General features: G+C 69.5%; 1 protein-coding gene across 2 annotated transcripts; it reads right to left on the bottom strand.

Annotated features, from left to right (window-relative positions):
- Nucleotides 1-72: 72 nt before the first annotated feature.
- Nucleotides 73-14,491, bottom strand: LOC308186330 (uncharacterized protein). 2 transcript variants are annotated; one of them, XM_080608486.1, is made up of 12 exons: nt 14,360-14,491; nt 10,877-10,975; nt 10,704-10,734; nt 10,155-10,207; nt 8,758-8,818; nt 8,040-8,098; nt 7,207-7,267; nt 7,048-7,118; nt 3,798-3,851; nt 1,489-1,548; nt 1,295-1,346; nt 73-223 (listed from the first exon to the last, which is right to left on the bottom strand). In XM_080608486.1, the coding sequence occupies exons 2-12, from the start codon at nt 10,968-10,970 to the stop codon at nt 205-207; spliced, it is 615 nt and encodes a 204-aa protein (XP_080464612.1). In that variant the 5' UTR covers nt 10,971-10,975; nt 14,360-14,491; the 3' UTR covers nt 73-204. The 2 variants fall into 2 exon arrangements, with proteins under 2 accessions (XP_080464612.1, XP_080464611.1); XM_080608485.1 differs by lacking the exon at nt 14,360-14,491 and having other exon boundaries at nt 10,877-11,105.
- Between the last annotated feature and the right edge of the window lie 1,125 nt (nt 14,492-15,616).

Raw genomic sequence — 15,616 nt, forward strand, 5'->3', positions numbered from 1 at the left:
CAGTTATGGGCCCCCCCCCCAGTTATGGGGCTGAGGTCTCAGGTCTCCAGGTAGGGCTTTATTCAGCGGGGGGGGCACGGGGGGGTCCGGGGGGGTCCCGGGGGGGTCCATGGGTCCGGGGGGGTCCCGGGGGGGTCCACGGGGTCCCGGCTGCTTCTCAGGATGCGTCAGACCAAGGTGCTCGTGGGGGGGGGGGCGAATAAATTAAGGGTGGGGGGAGGTCCTGGGGGAGAGAATGGGGGCGGTTTTTGGGGTGAAAAGGGGGGGATTTGGGGGTGCCGGGGCCAAATTTGGGGTAAAAAAGGAGGGGTTTGGGGGTGCCAGGGCCAAATTTGGGGTGAAAAGGAGGGGTTTGGGGTGCCAGAGCCAGATTTGGGGGTAAAAAAGGATGGATTTGGGGGTGCCAGGGATGAATTCGGGGTGAAAAGGAGGGGATTTGGGGTGCCGTAGCCAGGTTTGGGGTAAAAAAGGATGGATTTGGGGGTGCCAGGGATGAATTCGGGGTGAAAAGGAGGGGTTTGGGGGCTGCCGGAGCCAGGTTTGGGGTAAAAAAGGAGGGGTTTGGGGTGCCCGGGCTAAATTTGGGGTGAAAAGGAGGGGTTTTTGGGGTGAAAAGGGGCGAGATTTGGGGTAAAAAAGGAGGGGTTTTGGGGTGCCAGAGCTGAATTTGGGGTGAAAAGGAGGGGTTTTGGGGTGCTGGAGCCAGATTTGGGGTGAAAAGGAGGGGATTTGGGGTGCCGGAGCCAGATTTGGGGTAAAAAAGGAGGGTTTTGGGGTGCCCGGGCCAAATTTGGGGTGGAAAAGGAGGGGTTTTGGGGGTGCCGGGGTCAAATTTGGGGTGAAAAGGAGGGGTTTTGGGGTGCCGGAGCCAGGTTTGGGGTGAAAGAGGGGTTTGGGGGTAAGAGGAAGAGGTTTGGGGGTAAAAGGAAGGGGTTTGGGGTGGAAGGGGGCGGCTTTGGGGTGAAAAGGGGGGGATTTGGGGGTGCGAAAGGGCGGATTTGGGGGCAGAAAGAGTGGATTTGGGGGCAGAAAGGGCGGATTTGGGGCAGAAAGAGCGGAGGGATTTGGGGGCAGAAAGGGCGGATTTGGGGGCAGAAAGAGTGGATTTGGGGGCAGAAAGGGCGGATTTGGGGCAGAAAGAGGCGGATTTGGGGGGCAGAAAGGGCGGATTTGGGGCAGAAAGAGCGGATTTGGGGCAGAAAGGGCGGATTTGGGGCAGAAAGGAGGGCTTGGGGGCAGAAAGGAGGGCTTGGGGGCGAGGTTTTGGGGCAAAAGGGGGCAGTTTGGGGGTCACCTGGCCACGTTCTCGTAGTCGGGGCCGTCCCCCTCGCTCTCGCGGTCGCTGGCTGCGGGGACAGGGACGAGACGGGGGGGGGGGGGGGGGGGGGGTCACCGGGGGGGGGTCACCACGGGGGCCGTTTGGGGCCGTTTGGGGCCGTTTGGGGCCGTTTGGGGCCGTTTGGGGCCGTTGGGGCCGCCGGCACCCACCGTAGCGGGAGGCAGGGCTGGATCCGGCCGCGGGGACGTTGATGTACTCCAGGCTGTCGGCTGCGGGCGCCGGGGGGGTTACGGGGGTGCGGGTTGGGGGGCAGGGTTAGGGGGTGAGGTTAGGGGGCAGGGCCGTGGGGCAGGGCTATGGGGCAGGGCTGTGGGGTGAGGTTATGGGGCAGGGCTATGGGGCAGCTCTATGGGGCAGGGCTGTGGGGTGAGGTTATGGGGCAGGGCTATGGGGCAGGGCTATGGGGTGGGGGCTGTGGGGCAGGCTATGGGGCAGGGCTATGGGGCAGGGCTATGGGGTGAGGCTATGGGGCAGGGCTGTGGGGCAGGGCTGTGGGGCAGGGCTATGGGGTGAGGTTATGGGGCAGGGCTATGGGGCAGGGCTATGGGGCAGGGCTATGGGGCAGGGCTATGGGGCAGGCTATGGGGCAGGCTATGGGGCAGGGCTATGGGGCAGGGCTATGGGGTGAGGTTATGGGGCAGGGCTGTGGGGCAGGGCTATGGGGTGTGGCTGTGGGGCAGGGCTGTGGGGCAGCTCTATGGGGCAGGGCTGTGGGGCAGCCATGGGGCAGGCTATGGGGCAGGCTATGGGGCAGGGCTATGGGGCAGGGCTATGGGGCAGGCTATGGGGCAGGCTATGGGGCAGGGCTATGGGGCAGGGCTATGGGGTGAGGCTATGGGGCAGGGCTGTGGGGCAGGGCTGTGGGGCAGGGCTATGGGGTGAGGTTATGGGGCAGGGCCGTGGGGCAGGGCTGTGGGGCAGGGCTATGGGGTGAGGTTATGGGGCAGGGCTATGGGGCAGGGCTGTGGGGCAGGGCTATGGGGCAGGGCTCTGGGGTGAGGTTATGGGGCAGGGCTGTGGGGTGAGGTTGTGGGGCAGGGCTATGGGGTGAGGTTATGGGGCAGGGATGTGGGGCAGGGCTATGGGGTGAGGTTATGGGGCTGGGCTATGGGGCAGCTCTATGGGGCAGGGCTGTGGGGTAGGGCTGTGGGGTGGGGCTGTGGGGTGAGGTTATGGGGCAGGGCTGTGGGGCAGGCTATGGGGCAGGCTGTGGGGTGAGGTTATGGGGTAGGGCTATGGGGCAGGGCTATGGGGTGGGGCTGTGGGGTGAGGTTATGGGGCAGGGCTATGGGGCAGGGCTATGGGGCAGGTCTGTGGGGCAGGGCTGTGGGGCAGGGCTGTGGGGCAGGGCCGTGGGGCAGGGCTGTGGGGCAGGGCTGTGGGGTGAGGTTGTGGGGCAGGGCTATGGGGCAGGCTGTGGGGCAGGGCTATGGGGCAGGGCTGTGGGGCAGGGCTATGGGGCAGGCTATGGGGCAGGGCTATGGGGTGAGGTTATGGGGCAGGGCTATGGGGCAGGGCTATGGGGTGAGGTTATGGGGCAGGGCCATGGGGCAGCTCTATGGGGCAGGGCTATGGGGCAGGCTGTGGGGCAGGGCTGTGGGGCAGCTCTATGGGGCAGGGCTATGGGGCAGGGCTGTGGGGCAGGCTATGGGGCAGGCTATGGGGCAGGGCTATGGGGTGAAGTTATGGGGCAGGGCTGTGGGGCAGCTCTATGGGGCAGGCTATGGGGCAGGGCTATGGGGCAGGGCTATGGGGCAGGGCTATGGGGCAGCTCTATGGGGCAGGGCTATGGGGCAGGGCTATGGGGCAGGCTATGGGGCAGGGCTATGGGGCAGGGCTGTGGGGCAGGGCTATGGGGCAGGCTATGGGGCAGGCTATGGGGCAGGGCTATGGGGTGAAGTTATGGGGCAGGGCTGTGGGGCAGCTCCATGGGGCAGGGCTGTGGGGCAGGGCTATGGGGCAGGGCTATGGGGCAGCCATGGGGCAGGCTATGGGGCAGGCTATGGGGCAGCCATGGGGCAGCTCTATGGGGCAGGCTATGGGGCAGGGCTGTGGGGCAGGGCTATGGGGCAGGGCTATGGGGCAGCCATGGGGCAGGCTATGGGGCAGCCATGGGGCAGCTATGGGGCAGCCATGGGGCAGGCTATGGGGCAGCCATGGGGCAGGCTGTGGGGCAGGCTATGGGGCAGCCATGGGGCAGTTATGGGGCAGCCATGGGGCAGGCTATGGGGCAGCCATGGGGCAGCTATGGGGCAGCCATGGGGCAGCCATGGGGCAGCCATGGGGCAGTTATGGGGCAGCCATGGGGCAGGCTATGGGGCAGCCATGGGGCAGCTATGGGGCAGCCATGGGGCAGGCTATGGGGCAGCCATGGGGCAGGCTGTGGGGCAGGCTATGGGGCAGCCATGGGGCAGGGCTATGGGGCAGCCATGGGGCAGGCTATGGGGCAGGCACTCACCCAGGGAGCGCCGGGAGCCGTCGGGGACGTTCTCGTACTCCTCGCCCTGCCTCGCTGCGGGGGGACAGGGGGCAGCGGGGGGGCGGCGGGGTCAGGGAGGGGACAGGGGGGGACAGGGGATGGGGGACGGGGGGGGGACACCTCAGGGGACACGGGGAGGGGACGGGGACAGGACAGGGGACACGGGGAGGGGACCGGGACAGGACAAGGGATGTGGGGATGGGGGGGGGACACCTCAGGGGACACGGGAATGGGAGAGGGGACAGGGTGGGGACATGGGGACAGGATGGGGACACCTCAAGGGACACGGGGACGGGATGGGGGCACATGGGGGTGGGATGGGGACTGGGTAAGGGACACAGGGGTGGGATGGGGACACTTCAAGGGACACGGGGAGGGGACGGGGACACCTCAGGGGACACAGGGATGGGACACGGGGACGGGGTGGGGACATGGGGACGGGATGGGGACACCTCAAGGGACACGGGGATGGGATGGGGACAGGGTAAGGGACACAGGGATGGGACAGGGGACGTGGGGACAGGACAGGGGACACCTCAGGGGACATGGGGACGGGACGGGGGACACGGGGACACGATGGGGACACCTCAAGGGACACGGGGATGGGATGGGGATGGGGTGGGGACATGGGGACGGGACACGGGGACACCTCAGGGGACATGGGGATGGGACAGGGGACACGGGGACGGGACACGGGGACACGATGGGGACACGGGGACAGGACAGGGGACACAGGGATGGGATGGGGACAGGATGGGGACACGGGGATGGGATGGGGACAGGATGGGGACACGGGGATGGGATGGGGACAGGATGGGGACATGGGGACAGGACAAGGGACACCTCAGGGGACTTGGGGATGGGACGGGGGACACGGGGACACGATGGGGACACCTCAGGGGACACGGGGATGGGACACGGGGACAGGACGGGGGGACACGGGGACGGGATGGGGACACCTCAAGGGACACGGGGATGGGATGGGGACAGGATGGGGACACGGGGACAGGACAGGGGACGTGGGGACAGGACAGGGGACACCTCAGGGGACACGGGGATGGGACGGGGGACACGGGGACACGATGGGGACACCTCAAGGGACACGGGGATGGGATGGGGATGGGGTGGGGACATGGGGACAGGACAAGGGACACCTCAAGGGACATGGGGATGGGATGGGGACAGGATGGGGACACGGGGACACGGGGGCGGGACACGGGGACAGGACAGGGGACACGGGGACAGGGTGGGGACACTGCAAAGGACACGGGGATGGGACAGGGGGACAGGACAAGGGACACGGGGAGGGGACGGGGACACCTCAGGGGACATGGGGATGGGACACAGGGACAGGACAGGGGACGTGGGGACAGGATGGGGACAGGATGGGGACATGGGGACAGGACAAGGAACACCTCAAGGGACATGGGGACGGGACAGGGGACACGGGGAGGGGACGGGGACACCTCAGGTGACACGGGGATGGGACAAGGGGACAGGGTGGGGACATGGGGACGGGACGGGGACACCTCAAGGGACACGGGGACGGGACGGGGGACACGGGGACGGGACACGGGGACAGGATAGGGGACGTGGGGACAGGACAGGGGACACCTCAGGGGACACGGGGACATGGGGGCGGGACATGGGGACGGGACAGGGGACACGGTGGGGACACCTCAAGGGACACGGGGACGGGATGGGGGCACATGGGGGTGGGATGGGGACAGGGTAAGGGACACAGGGGTGGGATGGGGACACTTCAAGGGACACGGGGAGGGGACGGGGACACCTCAGGGGACACAGGGATGGGACACGGGGACGGGGTGGGGACATGGGGACGGGATGGGGACACCTCAAGGGACACGGGGATGGGATGGGGACAGGGTAAGGGACACAGGGATGGGACAGGGGACGTGGGGACAGGACAGGGGACACCTCAGGGGACATGGGGACGGGACGGGGGACACGGGGACACGATGGGGACACCTCAAGGGACACGGGGATGGGATGGGGATGGGGTGGGGACATGGGGACGGGACACGGGGACACCTCAGGGGACATGGGGATGGGACAGGGGACACGGGGACGGGACACGGGGACACGATGGGGACACGGGGACAGGACAGGGGACACAGGGATGGGATGGGGACAGGATGGGGACACGGGGATGGGATGGGGACAGGATGGGGACACGGGGATGGGATGGGGACAGGATGGGGACATGGGGACAGGACAAGGGACACCTCAGGGGACTTGGGGATGGGACGGGGGACACGGGGACACGATGGGGACACCTCAGGGGACACGGGGATGGGACACGGGGACAGGACGGGGGGACACGGGGACGGGATGGGGACACCTCAAGGGACACGGGGATGGGATGGGGACAGGATGGGGACACGGGGACAGGACAGGGGACGTGGGGACAGGACAGGGGACACCTCAGGGGACACGGGGATGGGACGGGGGACACGGGGACACGATGGGGACACCTCAAGGGACACGGGGATGGGATGGGGATGGGGTGGGGACATGGGGACAGGACAAGGGACACCTCAAGGGACATGGGGATGGGATGGGGACAGGATGGGGACACGGGGACACGGGGGCGGGACACGGGGACAGGACAGGGGACACGGGGACAGGGTGGGGACACTGCAAAGGACACGGGGATGGGACAGGGGGACAGGACAAGGGACACGGGGAGGGGACGGGGACACCTCAGGGGACATGGGGATGGGACACAGGGACAGGACAGGGGACGTGGGGACAGGATGGGGACAGGATGGGGACATGGGGACAGGACAAGGAACACCTCAAGGGACATGGGGACGGGACAGGGGACACGGGGAGGGGACGGGGACACCTCAGGTGACACGGGGATGGGACAAGGGGACAGGGTGGGGACATGGGGACGGGACGGGGACACCTCAAGGGACACGGGGACGGGACGGGGGACACGGGGACGGGACACGGGGACAGGATAGGGGACGTGGGGACAGGACAGGGGACACCTCAGGGGACACGGGGACATGGGGGCGGGACATGGGGACGGGACAGGGGACACGGTGGGGACACCTCAAGGGACACGGGGATGGGACGGGGACGGTATGGGGACACGGGGACACGGGGGTGGGACATGGGGACAGGACAGGGGACACGATGGGGACATCTCAGGGGACACGGGGCCGGGACGGGGGACACGGGGCCATCGGTGGCCGCTCACCCGCCGAGTCGCTGTCCCTGCCCTGGGGGGAGCCGCCCCGCGCCTCCTCCTGGGGGTCCGGGAGCACCTCGCTGCGGGGACAGGGGACGGGGGGTGACACGGGGACGGGGGGGACACGGGGGGGACACGGGGCGGGGGGGGGACGGGGGGGGCACGCACACGTAGCCGGTGGCGTAGAGCTCGTTGCTGTAATCGTCATCTGGCGCGGGGGGCGTGGGGGCTGCGGGGACGAGGGGCGGCGTCACTGTCACCGGCGGTGTCACCGTCACCAGCAGTGTCACCGTCACCGGCAGTGTCACCGTTACTGGTGGTGTCACCGTCCCCGGCGGTGTCACCGTCACCAGTGGCGTCACTGTCACCGGCGGTGTCACCGTCCCCGGTGGTGTCACCGTTACCGGCGGCGTCACCGTCACCGGCAGTGTCACCGTCACTGCCGGTGTCACCGTTACCGGTGGTGTCACCGTCACCGGCGGTGTCACCGTTACCGGCAGTGTCACCATTACCGGCGGTGTCACCGTTACCGGCGGTGTCACCGTTACCACCGGTGTCACCATTACCGGCGGTGTCACCGTCACCAGCGGTGTCACCGTCACCGGCAGTGTCACCATCACCGGCGGTGTCACCGTCACCGGCAGTGTCACCGTTACCGGTGGCGTCACCATTACCGGCAGTGTCACCGTTACCGGTGGTGTCACCGTCACCGCCGGTGTCACCGTTACCACCGGTGTCACCATTACCGCCGGTGTCACCGTTACCGCCGGTGTCACCATTACCGGCGGTGTCACCGTCCCCGGTGGTGTCACCGTTACCGGCGGTGTCACCGTTACCGGCGGTGTCACCGTCACCGGTGGTGTCACCGTCCCCGGTGGTGTCACCGTTACCGGCGGTGTCACCGTCACCGGCAGTGTCACCATTACCGGCGGTGTCACCGTCACCGGTGGTGTCACCGTCCCCGGCGGTGGCCTTGTCCCCGTCCCCGTGCCCCCACTCACCCCGGTCCGGCTCGGGGCGGGCGGCGGAGACGCGGCGCTGCTGGGGGGGCTGCGGGGACCTGGGGGGGGGAAGGGGGGGGGCCGGGCCACGGCCACGCGCTTGGCCCCCGGCACAACCTGGCCCCCGCCCGGTGTCCCCTCCCTGTCCCCAGCGTCTCCACCCCGTTGTCCCCGATGTCCCCTCCCCGCTGTCCCCACCCCATTCCCAGTATCCCCACCCCAGTGTCCCCCCCATCCCAGTCCCCCCCCCCAGTGTCCCCATCCCAGCGTCCCCAAACCCAACGTCCCCAACGTCCCCCCCCGTGTCCCCGATGTCCCCACCCCATCCCAGTGTTCCCAGTGTCCCCCCCAGTGTCCCCCCCCATTGTCCCCAACCCCAATGTCCCCACCCCATCCCCAATATCCCCACCCCAGTGTCCCCCCCCATCCCAGTTCCCCCCCCAGTGTCCCCATCCCAGTGTCCCCCCCCATTGTCCCCATTGTCCCCCCCATCCCAGTGTTCCCAGTGTCCCCCCCCCAGTGTCCCCCCCCATCCCAGTGTTCCCAGTGTCCCCCCCCCAATGTCCCCCCCCCATCCCAGTGTCCCCCCCCAGTGTCCCCCCCCCATCCCAGTGTTCCCAGTGTCCCCTCCCCAGTGTCCCCCCCCCATCCCAGTGCCCCCCCCCAGTGTCCCCCCCCCCATCCCAGTGTTCCCAGTGCCCCCCCCGGTGTCACCCACGGCAGGGGCAGGTGTGGCTCCACCGCGGGCGGGCGCTGCTGGGGGGGCGCGTGGGAGGAGCCTGGGGGCGGAGACAGGGGTGGGCGGGGCCTGGGGAAGGGGGCGGGGCCTGGGGAAGGGGCGGGGCCTGGGGAAAGGGGGCGGGGCCTGGGGGAAGGGGCGGGGCCTGGGGAAGGGGGCGGGGCCTGGGGAAAGGGGGCGGGGCCTGGGGAAGGGGCGGGGCCTGGGGAAGGGGCGGGGCCTGGGGAAGGGGCGGGGCATTGGGAAGGGGGCGGGGCCTGGGGAATGGGCGGGGCCTGGGGAAGGGGTGGGGCATTGGGAAGGGGGCGGGGCCTGGGGAAGGGGGCGGGGCCTGGGGAAGGGGGCGGGGCCTGGGGAAGGGGGCGGGGCCTGGGGAAAGGGGGCGGGGCTGGGGGAAGGGGGCGGGGCCTGGGGATCCGTGGGGCTGGGGGCAGGAATAGGGATGGGAATGGGGACAGGGACACTGTGGGGCCGGGGACAGGGACAGGGACGCTATGGGGCCAGGATGCTATGGGGCCGGGATGCTATGGGGCTGGGGACACCATGGGGCTGGGGACGCTATGGGGCCGGGGACAGGGCCAGGGACGCTGTGGGGCTGGGGACAGGGCCAAAGACGCTGTGGGGCTGGGGACGCTGTGGGGCTGGGGACAGGGACAGGGACGCTATGGGGCCAGGATGCTATGAGGGCCGGGGACGCTATGGGGCCAGGACGCTGTGGGGCCGGGGACGCTGTGGGGCTCAGGACAGGGACAAGGACGCTATGGGGCCGGGGACAGGGCCAGGGACGCTATGGGGCCAGGGACGCTGTGGGGCTGAGGACAAGGACGCTATGGGGCCAGGACGCTATGGGGCTGGGGACGCTGTGGGGCCAGGGAAAAGGATGCTATGGGGGCCGGGGACGAGGACAAGGATGCTATGGGGCCAGGACGCTGTGGGGCTGGGACAGGGCCAAGGATGCTATGGGGCCAAGGATGCTATGGGGCCGGGGACGCTATGGGGCTGGGGACGCTGTGAGGCTCAGGACAGGGACAAGGACGCTGTGGGGCCAGGGACGCTATGGGGCTGGGGACAGGGACAAGGACGCTGTGGGGCCAGGACGCTATGGGGCTGGGGACAGGGACAAGGACGCTGTGGGGCCAGGGCCAAGGACGCTGTGGGGCTGGGGACACCGTGGGGCTGGGGACAGGGACAGGGACGCTGTGGGGCTGGGGGTGCTATGGGGCCAGGGACGCCATGGGACTGAGGGCAGGGACAAGGATGCTATGGGCCAGGACACTATGGGCCGGGGACGCCGTGGGGCTGGGGACGCTGTGGGGCCGGGGACAGGGACAGGGACGCTGTGGGGCCGGGGCCGCCGTGGGGCCGGGGCCACTCACATCGGAAGGGGGCGATCACCACGAAACTGCTGCTGGGCACGGGCTGGGGGGGCCTGGGGGGGGGGGGGGCAGAGGTCAGCGCCCCCCACGGCCCCCCCAGTGTCCCCACGTCCCCCCCCAGTGTCCCCAACGCCCTCCCAGTGTCCCCAACGCCCTCCCAGTGTCCCCAACGCCCCCCCCAATGTCCCCACGTCCCCCCCCAATGTCCCCAACGCCCCCCCAATGTCCCCACGTCCCCCCCCCCAATGTCCCCACATCCCCCCCCCAATGTCCCCACATCCCCCCCCCAGTGTCCCCAACGCCCCCCCCAGTGTCCCCAACGCCCCCCCCAGTGTCCCCACATCCCCCCCCCAATGTCCCCAACGCCCCCCCAATGTCCCCACGTCCCCCCCCAGTGTCCCCACGTCCCCCCCCAGTGTCCCCAACGCCCCCCCCAGTGTCCCCACGTCCCCCCCCAGTTTCCCCAGTACCCCCCCCCCAGTGTCCCCACGTCCCCCCCCGTGCCCCCAACGCCCCCCCCCGTGCCCCCAACGCCCCCCCCCCGCTCACTTGCACTCGTCGTCGATCTGCGCGTTGTGACCTGGGGGGGGGGGGGACAACAACGGGGGGGTGAGGGGGACACCCCCAAACTGCCCCCGGGGGGGGTCCCCAACGTCCCCCGGGGGTCCCCAACGTCCCCTGGGGGTCCCCACAGCCCCCCCCCGGTCCCGGTCCCCACTCACGGCGGCGGCAGCGGGCGCAGAGGGCGGCCAGCAGCAGGGCGGGGGGCAGCAGGGCCAGGCCCCACAGCGCGCCGGGGGGGCAGGGCGCCTCCATGGGGCCTGCGGGGACCCACAAGTGTGGGGCGGAGGCGTCGTGGTACCCCATAAGTGCCCCCCCCACCCCAAAATGGGGGCTCCTGCCCCATAAGTGTGGGGCGGAGGTGTCGAGGTGCCCCATAAGTGCCCCCCCCACCCCAAAATGGGGTCTTCTGCCCCATAAGTGTGGGGCAGAGGTGTCGAGGTGCCCCATAAGTGACCCCCCCACCCCAAATGGGGGCTCCTGCCCCATAAGTGTGGGGCGGAGGTGTCGAGGTGCCTCATAAGTGCCCCCCCCCCCCCACCCCAAAATGGGGGCTCCTGCCCCATAAGTGTGGGGCGGAGGAGTTGCAGCGCCCCATAAGTGCCCCCCCCAACCCCAAAATGGGGACTCCTGCCCCCAAAATGGGGGCTCCTGCCCCATAAGTGTGGGGCAGAGGAGTCGCGGCGCCCCATAAGTGTGGGGCAGAGGTGCCCCGGTGCCCCATAAGTGCCCCCCCCCACACCCCAAAATTGGGGCTCCTGCCCCATAAGTGTGGGGCGCCCCATAAGTGTGGGGCGGAGGTGCCCCCGGTGCCCCATAAGTGCCCCCCCACCCCAAAATGGGGACTCCTGCCCCATAAGTGTGGGGCGGAGGTGTCGAGGTGCCCCATAAGTGCCCCCCCCACCCCAAAATGGGGGCTCCTGCCCCACAAGTGTGGGGCAGAAGCGTCACGGTGCCCCATAAGTGTGGGGCAGAGGAGTCACAGCGCCCCATAAGTGCCCCCCCACCCCAAAATGGGGGCTCCTGCCCCATAAGTGTGGGGTGGAGGAGTCGCAGCGCCCCATAAGTGCCCCCCCACCCCAAAATGGGGGCTCCTGCCCCATAAGTGTGGGGCGGAGGTGTCGAGGTGCCCCATAAGTGCCCCCCCCACCCCAAAATGGGGGCTCCTGCCCCATAAGTGTGGGGCGGAGGCGTCGTGGTACCCCATAAGTGTGGGGCAGAGGTGCCCCGGTGCCCCATAAGTGCCCCCCCACCCCAAAATGGGGGCTCCTGCCCCATAAGTGTGGGGCAGAGGTGCCCCGGTGCCCCATAAGTGCCCCCCCCACACCCCAAAATTGGGGCTCCTGCCCCATAAGTGTGGGGCGCCCCATAAGTGTGGGGCGGAGGTGTCACAGCGCCCCATAAGTGCCCCCCCCACCCCAAAATGGGGTCTTCTGCCCCCAAAGCATGGGGCGCCCCATAAGTGTGGGGCGGAGGTGTCACAGCGCCCCATAAGTGCCCCCCCCCACCCCAAAATGGGGTCTTCTGCCCCCAAAGCATGGGGCGCCCCATAAGTGTGGGGCAGAGGTGTCGTGGTGCCCCATAAGTGTGGGGCGGAGGTGTCGAGGTGCCCCATAATTCCCCCCCCACCCCAAAATGGGGTCTTCTGTCCCCAAAATGTGGGGCGCCCCATAAGTGTGGGGCAGAGGTGTCGCGGCGCCCCATAAGTGCCCCCCCCACCCCAAAATGGGGGCTCCTGCCCCATAAGTGTGGGGCGGAGGCATCGCGGTGCCCCATAAGTGCCCCCCCCACCCCAAAATGGGGGCTCCTGCCCCATAAGTGTGGGGCGGAGGTGCCCCGGTGCCCCATAAGTGCCCCCCCCCACACCCCAAAATGGGGGCTCCTGCCCCATAAGTGTGGGGCGCCCCATAAGTGTGGGGCAGAGGAGTCACAGCGCCCCATAAGTGCCCCCCCCCACCCCAAAATGGGGTCTTCTGCCCCCAAAGCATGGGGCGCCCCATAAGTGTGGGGCAGAGGTGTCGCGGCGCCCCATAAGTGCCCCCCCCACCCCAAAATGGGGTCTCCTGCCCCCAAAGCGTTGGGTGCCCCATAAGTGTGGGGCAGAGGTGTCGAGGTGCCCCATAAGTGTGGGGCGGAGGTGTCGAGGTGCCCCATAATTCCCCCCCCACCCCAAAATGGGGTCTTCTGTCCCCAAAATGTGGGGCGCCCCATAAGTGTGGGGCAGAGGTGTCGCGGCGCCCCATAAGTGCCCCCCCTACCCCAAAATGGGGTCTCCTGCCCCATAAGTGTGGGGCGGAGGTGTCGCGGCGCCCCATAAGTGCCCCCCCCACCCCAAAATGGGGACTCCTGCCCCCAAAATGTGGGGCGCCCCATAAGTGTGGGGCGGAGGTGTCGCGGCGCCCCATAAGTGCCCCCCCCCCGCCCCCCACTCTCCCCTCAGCCCCCCAACTTCCGGCTGCCCCCCGGCTCCAGCGCCCCACCGCGGGGCTGCCCCATAAGTGGCGGCGTTGGACCCCCAAGTGGGCCCCCCCCCGCCCCCCAAATTGTGCCCCCTGCCCCCCATAACTTCACCCCCGGCCCCAAAATGGGGTCCTTTCACCCCAAAATGCTCCCCCCCCCCCCCCCCCCGCCCCACGTTCTCCCAGCGGCCTCCGCTTCCGGCTGCCCCACGGCTCCCCGATGTGGGGCTGCCCCACAAGTAGGGGGCTCGAGGGCCCCAGCACCCCAAAAGGGGGTCCCCCCCCACCCCAAAAGGGGGTGCCCCTGCCCCAAAAGGGGGTCCTTTCACCCCAAAACGGGGTCCCCCCGCCCCGCTCCCCGTCTCGCCCGGCTCCTGGCTGCCCCACGGCGCCTCTGCCCCACAAGCGGCGTGCCCCACAAGTGGGGCGCCCCACGGGTGGAGGACGCAGCCCCAAAATGGGCCCCCCCACCCCAAAATTGGGTCCCCCCACCCCAAAATCGGGCCCCGCGGCCCCAAAATCGGGTCCCCGCGCCCCAAAACTGGCTCCGTCACCCCAAAATGGGGTCCCTGCCCCACATCTCCCTGCCCCACATCTCCCCGCCCCACATCTCCCTGCCCCACATGTCCCCCCCTGCCCCCCAGCTCCATCGCCCCACACCCCGGCTACCCCGCTATGGGGCGCCCCACAAGTAGGGCGCCCCCCCTGCCCCACATCCCCTGCCCCACTTTGGGGTCCCCCTGCCCCCCATCTCCCCCCTGCCCCCCATCTCCTGCCCCACATCGAGGTCCCCCCGCCCCACATCTCCATCGCCCCCCCCATCTCCATCGCCCCATCGCCCCACAACCTGGGCACCCCGCTATGGGGCGCCCCACAAGCGGGGCACCCAAATACCCCCCACCCCCCTGCCCCCCACCCCCCTGCCCCACATCTCCTGCCCCACATCTCCCCCCCACCCCACATCTCCTGCCCCACATCTCCCCCCCGCCCCACATCTCCCCCCTGCCCCACATCTGCCCCCCGCCCCCCATCTCCATCGCCCCACAACCTGGGCACCCCGCTATGGGGCGCCCCACAAGCAGGGCACCCAAATACCCCCCACCCCCCCTGCCCCCCACCCCCTGCCCCCCACCCCCCGCCCCACGCCCCCCCCTGCCCCCCCATCTCCCCCCAGCCCCCCCTTACCTGGGCCGTCCCCGTGTCCCCGTGTCCCCGTGTCCCCGTCCCGCGCGGGGCCCCCACCCCCTCCAGGAAGCTGCGGGCGCCGCCGTGGGGCAGGAAGTGTGGGGCGGGGGGGGGGGGCGGGGGGGGGCCGTGCCAGCGCCGCGTGGGGCCCCCGTCCCCATCCTGCCCCACCGTCCCCCCCCCCGCCGTGTCCCCGCCGTCCCCATGACGCCACGGAGCCGGCTCGGGGTTCAAGGGCTTTAATGGGGTCAAAGGGCGGGGGGGGGGGGGCGTGGGGGGCGCCCGGTGTCCCCCCCCGTCCCCTGTCCCCCCCCCACGCGGGGGGGGTCAGGCGAGGACGCGCGCCACCGGCACCTTGGTGGGGCGCCCGGCCCGCGGCACCACCAGGTCCCCGTCGGCGTCCGCGGTCGGCACCGGCAGCCCTGGGGGCGCGGGGACGGTCAGGGGCACGGGGGGGGGACGGGGACGTGGGGGGGACACGGGGACATGGGGGGGACACGGGGGACATGGGGATGTGTGGGGACATGGGGACATGGGGACACGTGGGGACACAGGGGCACATGGGGACAGGAGGGGACATTTGGGGACACGGGGACATGGGGGGGACACGGGGACACGGGGGGGACACGGGGACGTGCAGGGACACGGGGACATTTGGGGACATGGGGACACGTGGGGACAGGAGGGGACATTTGGGGACACGTAGGTGACACGGGGACACAGAACACGGGGACATGTAGGGACACGGGGACATGGGGATGTGTAGGGACACGGGGACATGGGGACATTTGGGGACACGGGGGACACGGGGACGCGGGGACACGTGGGGACATGGGGGCACGTGGGGACAGGAAGGGACATTTGGGGACACGGGGGGGACATGGGGGGGACAGGGGGACGTGTAGGGACATGGGGGGGACGTGGGGGGACACAGGGACACGGGGACATTTAGGGACACGGGGGGGACATGGGGACAGGAAGGGACATTTGGGGACACGTGGAGGACACGGGGACATTTAGGGACACGGGGGGATGTGGGGGGGGACACGGGGACATGGGGGGGACATGGGGATGTGTAGGGACACGGGGACATTTGGGGACAGGAAGGGACATGTGGGGACACGTAGGTGACACGGGGACATGGGGACACGGGGATGTGTAGGGACACGGGGGGGGACACGGGGACACACGGGGACAGGAAGGGACACAGGGACATGGGGGGGACACGGGGGGGACACGTGGGGACACGGGGCATGG

Source organism: Anser brachyrhynchus (assembly GCF_964034855.1).
Source record: "Anser brachyrhynchus genome assembly, contig: SCAFFOLD_648, whole genome shotgun sequence".
NCBI lineage: Eukaryota > Metazoa > Chordata > Aves > Anseriformes > Anatidae > Anser > Anser brachyrhynchus.